At 45.4% G+C, this 9115-nt stretch overlaps 1 protein-coding gene across 2 annotated transcripts in view; it reads right to left on the reverse strand.

Annotated features, from left to right (window-relative positions):
• Positions 1–296: 296 nt before the first annotated feature.
• Positions 297–9115, reverse strand: part of tmx4 (thioredoxin-related transmembrane protein 4) — a 56126-nt gene continuing 47307 nt past the window's right edge. Inside the window, exon 8 of one of the 2 annotated variants that reach the window (XM_043696582.1) lies at positions 297–1002. In XM_043696582.1, coding sequence (XP_043552517.1) covers positions 782–1002 — 221 coding nt within the window. In that variant the 3' untranslated portion in view covers positions 297–781. The remainder of the gene's footprint in view (positions 1003–9115) is intronic. The other variant, XM_043696583.1, reaches the window with a different exon arrangement.

The following is a 9115-nucleotide window of genomic DNA, read 5'->3' on the forward strand; positions in this document are numbered from 1 at the left end:
AAGAAAGAAAGAAAAAAAAAACACACACAGTGACAGACACAGAAACTTGCAGCACGATCTGCAGATTGCTAACTTGCAGATCCATCTTCAATCCTGTAGGAACTGCAAATATTTGGGCTCTTCTTCCAGCTAGTCAGTCAAAGCAAGCATATCAAGAATGGCTTAAAATTTAACTGGATGCTTTTTTCAGAGGGTTAGCTTTGAAGATGAACTTCAACAGATCAAATGACATTTTCTTGTCTCGATTGTTCTTAAGGGCTAAAATGAAAATGGTTCCATGTCATAGAAGGGAGAGAGAGCGCGAGAGGGCAGGAGTAAGAAAATGAGCAGGAGAGAGAGGAAGTGAGGGGGGGGGAGAGAAAGAGAGCGAGCACGCGTGCAACCAGGGCACTACCCATTTTGGCCAAGGTTCCAGTATGAAGTTAGCAGGCGGCACTATTTGCTTTAGAGATAACCTCTGCTCACAGAAACTTGGAGCACCGCTGCCCTTTTTTTCATACAAAGTACAAAATGTGAAAACATTCATTAACCTACAAAAACCACTGTCTTTTTTTTTTGGAAAAAAAAAGGTTACAGGCAGAGCCTGCACATTATATTCAGTTAACAATAGATCAAGATTGTCATAGCCGATAAATCTGTCACAAAGAGGAAAGAAAAGTGAATCCAAACAAACCAAATTTCAAAATCCAAGACAAAACAAAATAGGGACAGAAAGTCCACAGAAGCACAATTCTTTGGTCGGAGTCCGAGCTAGTGGCATACGTGCCTGTAAAAGGAGAGCTTAGGAATCTTCCGGGATGATTCGTTTGCGGAGCCCCCCGTCTGTGTCGTTGTCAGACGGCGGCTGATCTTCCTCAAAAGCCGACTCGTCTCCTGAGGGCTTGGCGTCTAGAGGGTTGTCTTCATCCTCAGCTCCTGAGCCGTGCGGTTCCCACTCGGAGGGATCCAGTTCCCTCTTCTCCAGCTCCTCGGAGTCCTCATCTTCCGCTTCCAACATCTCTGCTGATTCAGAAAGGTCAGTCAAACACACAATGGTCACTGGACTGCCCCCCCCCCCACCCCCTCCTTGCCCTTCAGCCCCCTCCTCAGTAGGTCACTAACTCCCCATTGTCATCAGAAGTCACACGATATCAGGTTATAGTCCGACAGATTCACTTAAAATCACAAGCTTTTGAAGCACTGCCCCTTCATCAGGTGAAGTGGAGGGAGGGCACAGGCACAGAATATAGTGGCAGAGAGGTGATGGCAAGGTAGAACAAAGAAAATTACAGCACGCAAACAGGCCCTTTGGCCCTCCAAGCCTGTACTGATCCAGATCCTCTGGGGGCAGCACGGTGGCACAGTGATTAGCACTGCTGCCTCACAGCACCAGAGATCCGGGTTCAATTCCCGCACAATTCCCCTGTTTCTGTGTGGGTTTCCTCCGGGTGCTCCGGTTTCCTCCCACAGTCCAAAGATGTGCAGGTCAGGTGAATTGGCCATGCTAAACTGCCTGTAGTGTTGGGTGAAGGGGTAAATGTGGGGGAGTGGGTCTGGGTGGGTTGCGCTTCGGCGGGTCGGTGTGGACTTGTTGGGCCGAAGGGCCTGCTTCCACACTGTAAGTAACCTAATCTAATCTCTATTTAAACCTGACACCGAGTTTCTAAGGATCTGTATCCCTTTGCTCCGTGCCCATTCATATATCTAGCGAGATACATCTTAAATGATGCTCTCGTGCCTATCCCTACCACCTCCGCTGGCGTGTTCCAGGCACCCACCACCCTCTGCGTAAAGAACTTTTCACGCATATCTCCCTTAAACATTTCCCCTCTCATTTTGAACTCGTGACCCCTAGTAATCGAGTCCTCTACTCTGGGAAAATGTTTCTTGCTACCCACCCTGTCGACACCTCTCATGATTTTGTAGGCCTCAATCAGGTCCCCCCCCCCCACCCCACACAACCTTTGTCTTTCCAATTAAAATAATCCTAATCTACTCAACCTCTCTTCATAGTGAGTGCCCTCCATACCAGGCAACATCCTGGTGAACTTCCCTCTGAACCCCCTCCAAAGCATCCACGATTCCAGGTATTTAAGTAATGTCGACAGATACATACAAAAACCGAGGGTAGACTGTCAGCAGGCTGAATCACAAGACTTCGTAGGTAATCAAGAGCGCTAACAGATTAGTGGGCGACCGCTGTATCCGCAGGTCCGGTTACTGTGGTTTCAGATACCCGCGGTTTACCGCGGCCCAACCATAGCACATTTGTAAATCCCAGAACCAGGGACCAGGGGTTGCCGGGCAGGTACATTTCCCATTTAAATGAATAGGTTCACGTCTATCCGCGGTTTCAGGCTGCCGTGGTACGCCTTGGAACCAACCCCCTCCATGGGGACGGGACGGGAGGGGGGTGGGGTGGGGAAACGACTGTAATAGAAACGGTGCGAATACATTATTGACGGCTGAATAACCAGTACAAGAATAATCAATGAGCTGATTAATTACGGGCAGAGAAATAATGACAAATCATTGAAAATAAGATGGGGCTAGAGACTAACTAACTGGCTGGGTTAACATGATTGGTATCAGAGTCGCATGATAAGGGTCTAACAAAGTAGCAAATAATCCAAACCTGTGCAAACTAATTCAGGCAGAAAATTAATCACAAGTGATCAAGGTAATGGGGTCATTTGACTACCTGTTTGACCCCCACCATGCAACAGATACCCAACATGTTATCCCAGCCAACCGGTTGTCTCGAGCACCATCTTATTTTTGATAGCTGCTGATTATCTCTCTGCCTTAATTAATTGGTTCATAGCTCATCCCTTCACCGGTGTCGACACTTCACTCTCACTACTTGTACTTAGCTGTTGATACTCTTAACCACCTGGAACTACCTTGCCATTGCCTCTCCACCTATATACGCTGTGCCTGTGCACCTCCCTCCACTTCACCTGAAGAGGCAATGCTCCGAAAGCTTGTGACTTTAAATAAACCTGTTGGACTGTAACCTGGTGTCATGTGACTTTTGACTTTGTCCGCCCCAGTCCAACACCGGCTCCTCCACTGCAAAGTAGTGACCAATCTCCAAATCACTGTTTACTCCTTGAACTGTTGTTCACAGGGTATACAGCGAGAGAAAGCTCTTTACTGGAACCAGCAGTCTTTGCCTGCCAATGGACAAAGGATTCAACTCATGCGGGCACAGACATGCACTGTATTACTCCAGAGTGCAGGACACTACCACTTCTGGAGAGCAACATTAGCAACATCCTGTTCCAGCTTCTGGTAACAGCAAGGACAGTTATCAACGGCAGACAGATGTTTGTTGATTCGAAGAACACATGTCTGGACATAGACAATACAGATCAAAATCATATAATCGCGCTCTTCACAAGGAAAAAGTCCATTGGTCATTCCCACCCTCCCATCACTGGGGCAGCCGGATGGATATCAAAACTAGCCCCGACAATTCAAAGAGAACAAGCCAGTAAAATCAGTAAGATGATGTGAAACTTGAAAGGGTTCAGAAAAGATTTCCAAGGATGTCGCCAGGGTTGGAGGGTTTGAGCTATTATAGGGAGAGGCTGAACAGGCTGGGGCTATTTTCCCTGGAGCGTTGGAAGCTGAGGGGCTTGGATAGGGTAAATAGGCAAAGTCTGGGGTGGGTGGGGGTGTCCAGAACTAGAGGGCATAGGTTTAGAGTGAGAAGGGAAAGATATAAAAGAGACCTAAGGGGCAACTTTTTCACACAGAGGGTGGTACGGGTATGGAATGAGCTGCCAGAGGAAGTGGTGCAAGTTGGTTGCAATTACAGTATTTAAAAGGGATCTGGATGGGTAGATGAATAGGAAGGGTTTGGAGGGATATGGGCCAAATGCTGGCAAATGTGACTAGAATTTAGGATATCTGGTCGGCATGGACGAGTTGGACCGAAGGGATGTGTTTCCATGCTGTACATCTCTATGACTCTGGATGTAGGTTTGCTCGCTGAGCTGGAAGGCTCATTTTCAGACATTTTGTCACCATATTAGGCAACACCATCAGTGAGCCTCCGGATGAAGCACTGGTGGCATGGTCCACTTTCTATTTGTGTGTTTAGGTTTCCTTGGGTTGGTGATGTAATTTCTTGTGGTGACGTCATTTCCTGGGGTCATGCCATTTCCTGTTCTTTTTCTCGGATTCAAGTCAATGTATTTGTTGATAGAGTTCCGGTTGGAATGCCATGCTTCTCGGAATTCTCACACATGTCTCTGTTTGGCTTGTCCTTGTCCTAATAGAAAGCAGGACATACCACCATCTGGAAGCTCACTGATGATGTCACCTAGCATGGTGATGAAACGTCTGGAAATGAACCTTCCAGCTCAACGAGCAACCCTACATCCAGGACCTCAACCTGAGCTAAAAATCTTCTCAAAATGCGCTAATCTCTATGACTCTAACTACATCATTACAACAACAAGTTGTAGATGTGTACCGTACCTTTAAGAGAGAGTGAAAGCTGATGAGGACTTAACAAGCATAGAGTGAACAATTGTAAAATGTAACATTTAGGCTGTGAAACAATTAGCTGAGCTGTTGCTATGTTACATAACAAATTCGAATTTGGCCAGTCAGTTTAAATTATACCCCAAGATACCAAAACCCAATCGAATTTGAATTTTACTGTTTTGACAACATCAAACCAATGAGACAATCCGATGTTTTGGGGGTATCAAAATTGGCCATTTTGAAGAGTTAGCCAGAGTTGCAAAGAGCAACAACAAACACAGACGGCCTGTGGAATCGCTGTCTGAAAGGTACCTGTTCATGTGAAATCTGTGCAGCAAAAAGACCGAAGAGAAGACCCAGAAACATCCACAGAGGAGAATCGACACAGCTGACTGATTTTGAAAGTTGAATGTTTTGTAAATTCTAATCAGGAGGTTTTATCATATCAGTATATTGCTGTAGCGTGGGAGATAGATAAATCGTTAAGACAAAGGAGGTTTACAGCTGTTGGTTAATGTTCTCTTTTTTTCTTGGAGTTAAAGAATAAATTGTTAATTTTTTCTCTAATTAGTGGGATTTGGTAGTTCTTGGTCACTGATATTTTTACAGATTACGAGGCGAGGTGAGCTATGTCAGGTTTAGGTTAGCAGAAGAGTTAAACTAGTGTCACAGCACAGAGTTAAAGTTAGCAGAAGGGTTTAACCCTGTGCTGTGACACTAGTTTAAATTAGCAGAAGGGTTTACCGTGTGCTGTAACACTAGATTTTTTTTAAGATTACTTACAGTGTGGAACAGGCCCTTCGGCCCAACAAGTCACAGAGGGTTTACCCCATGTCGCAACACCAGTTTAAATCAGCAGAATGGTTTACCCCATGTCGCAACACCAGTTTAAATTAGCAGAATGGTTTACCCCATGTCGTAACACCAGTTTAAATTAGCAGAAGGGTTTACCCTGTGCTGTGGCACTAGTTTAAATTAGCAGGAGGGTTTACCCTGTGCCGTGACACCAGTTTAAATTAGCAGAAGGGTTTACCCTGAGCTTTGGCACTAGTTTAAATTAACAGAAGGGTTTACCGCGTGCTGTAACACTAGATTTTTTTTAAGATTACTTACAGTGTGGAACAGGCCCTACGGCCCAACAAGTCAAAGAGGGTTTACCCAGGATCGTAACACTAGTTTAAATCAGCAGAAGGGTTTACCCTGTGCCGTGACACTAGTTTAAATTAGCAGAAGGGTTTAACCATGTGCCGTGACACTAGTTTAAAATCAGCAGAAGGGTTTACCCCATGTCGCAACACCAGTTTAAATTAGCAGAAGGGTTTACCCTGTGCCGTGACACTAGTTTAAATTAGCAGAAGGGTTTAACCCTGTGCCGTGACACAAGTTTAAATCAGAAGGGTTTAACCATGTGCCGTGACACTAGTTTAAAATCAGAAGGGTTTACCCCATGTCGCAACACCAGTTTAAATTAGCAGAAGGGTTTACCCTGTGCTGTGGCACTGGTTTAAATCAGCAGAAGGGTTTACCCCGTGATGTAACACATTTACAAAGCACAGAACCATAATAATTCAACCAGAGGTAAGATAACTGTATTAGCAAAAGAAAAAAGAGAAAGGGAAAGAGAAATAAACAATTGTCACAGCAGAAGACACCTCACTCTGGAACAGTTAAAAAGACAACACCCTTAACATTTGAAAGAAAAGGTTTCCAGATTTTTGCAAATTTGTTAGAGATGCCAAGTTAGGATAATCTAATCTTCTCTAATTTAAGAAAGTATAATACATCTCTAACCCAGTGTGTATTTGTAGGCAGAGTTAGATATTTCCAATTTAACAAATCAATCTTCGGGCCAATAGGGTAGTGAATGCTATCGTATCTTTTTTCGAGGAAACAAGATTAGGTAAAGAGGGTGACACCCCAAACAAAGCGGTAATAGCATTAGGAGTAAGATTCTCATCAGATATCTTCGATACAGTGTCAAAGATATCAGTCCAATATCTACTCGTGCAGGAATTGTGTCAGATAGAACGGGTTCAGATTGGTTTCACAGGTCAACGCAATATCGAGGGCCAAAGGACCTGTACTGCGTTGTGATGTCCTATGTCCTATCTACTTAAAGAAGGACAAAGCCAGAACATGTACACACAATTTACTGGAGTTTGCTCACACCGATTATAGGACAGACACATCTCCTGAAATATTTCTGCAACTCGAGCTTTGGTGTAGTGGGTGTGGGGGAGAATCTTGCATTAAGTAAAACCATGTTTTGCACAGACAGAAGATCTGTGCACTCTTTGTAAAATCTCATCCCATACATCACTCGGAATTAACTCTTCCAAATGTGCCTCCCAGATGGTGTTAATAGAGTCAAGAGAATCTGAACATACTTTATGGATTAGCGACTTTTGAGAAGATTTGTAGCTCACGCTCATGATAAATATAAGTTAGCTCGCTGAGCTGGAAGCTGTGTTTTCAGACGTTTCGTCACCATACTCGGTCACATCATCAGTGAGAGTCTCCGGTGATGATGTGACCTAGAATGGTGACGAAACGTCTGAAAACAAACCTTCAAGCTCAGCGAGCTAACTTACATACATACTTTATGCCCCCTTTAATGAAGAAAGCAGTTCCATAAAGACGTCAAAATCAGAATCATTAGGAAGGGCAGTGAAAATCTGAAATGAACTACAGACAAAAACAGCAAACTTGGAGGTTTCTAAAGAACTGGCATTTAGGAAGTGAAAACGTTTCACCTAACTATAGAATCATAGAGATGTACAGCATGAAAACAGACCCTTTGGTCCAACCCATCCATGCTGACCAGATATCCCAACCCAATCTAGTCCCACCTGCCAGCACCTGGCCCAGATCCCTCCAAACCCTTCCTATTCATAAACCTATCCAGATGCCTCTTAAATGTTGCAATTGTACCAGCCTCCACCACTTCCTCTGGCAGCTCATTCCATACCCGTACCACCCTCTGTGTGAAAAAGTTGCCCCTTAGGTCTCTTTTATATCTTTCCCCTCTCACCCTAAACCTATGCCCTCTGATACTGGACTCCCCCACCCCAGGGAAAAGACTTTGCCTATTTACCCTATCCATGCCCCTCATAATTTTGTAAACCTCTATAAGGTCAAAGATGCAAAAACATTATCAACAGGTAAATCTTTCACAGTTTTTATTCCTAACTTAGCCCAACCAGAAAAGGCACTATCCACTAAAGATGGAGAAAAATATGATTTACCACCAACCTTTGTCGAAAATGACAGAAAGCCAAAGTGATGTCTAAACCAAAACCAAATTTTCAGACAAAACAGTTAAATTATTCGTGTAAACAGAGGTTGAAGGAAGGAGAGGTGAATGCAGTAAATCCTTCAGTGTTACCAGACGGGTGCAAGTTACCTCAATAGTCAACCAATGTGGGACAGAATCAAGACTTACAGTGCGAGACAAAACACACAGTAACGGATCTTTGTCTTTCCTTAAATATAATCCTTAAAGTTTTCCAACTGCAGGCTAAAACTGTATCTGTGTTTCCGAGTGAGATATGAACCACAGGAGAAACAAACAGATTTTTTGGAATGCACAAAAACAAAATTTATCCTAATCCAGCATTTCCGCAAGGCAAAATCAAACAACACACAAACATAATGTCAAGTGTGGGGAATCACCTCAGGGGATCTCCCACCCACAGCTTCTAACCTCATAGTTCAGGAGCCCCACACCACCCGGTTCTACCTCTTTCCCAAGATCCACAAGCCTGACCACCCTGACCGACCTATCATCTCAGCCTGCTCTTGCCCCACCGAGTTCAACTCCATACCTCGACACTGTCCTATCCCCCGGTCCAGGAACTCCCCACATACGTTCAGGACACCACCCATGCCCTCCACCTCCTCCAAGACTTCCGTTTCCCTGGCCCCCAAACGCCTCATCTTCACCATGGACATCCAACCCCTCTACACCTCCATCCACCATGACCAGGGCCTCAAGCCCCCCCGTTTCTTCCTCTCCCGATGTCCCCACCAGTATCCCTTCCACTGACGCTCTCATTCGTTTGGCTGAACTGGTCCTCACCCTGAACAATTTCTCCTTCGAGTCCTCCCACTTCCTCTAGACCAAAGAGATAGCCAAAGGGACCCGTACGGGCCCCAGCTATGCCTGTCTCTTTGTTGGCTATGTTGAACAGCTCATCTTCCGTAGTTACACCGGCACCACTCCCCACCTCTTCCTCCGCTTCACTGCTGACTGCATTGGCGCCACTCGTGCTCCCGCGAGGAGGTTGAGCAGTTCATCAACTTCACCAACACATTCTACCCCGACCTTAAATTCATCTGGACCATCTCTGACTCCTCCTCTCCCCACCCCCCCTTCCTGGACCTCTCCATCTACGGTGACGAACCACGGACATTTTCTACAAACCCACCGACTCCCACAGCGACCTAGATGACACTTCCCCCCAACCCCGCTTCCACCGCATCTGTTCCTTGGATGACCAATTCCACCTTAGAAAATCCCAGATGGCCTCCTTCTTTAGAGACCACAATTTCGCCTCCCACATGGTTGATGATGCCCTCCAGCGCATCTCATCTATTTCCCGCCACTCCACCCTCTAACCCCACCCCTCCAACCACAACA

This window comes from Chiloscyllium plagiosum, chromosome 9 (assembly GCF_004010195.1).
Source record: "Chiloscyllium plagiosum isolate BGI_BamShark_2017 chromosome 9, ASM401019v2, whole genome shotgun sequence".
In the NCBI taxonomy this organism is placed as follows: domain Eukaryota; kingdom Metazoa; phylum Chordata; class Chondrichthyes; order Orectolobiformes; family Hemiscylliidae; genus Chiloscyllium; species Chiloscyllium plagiosum.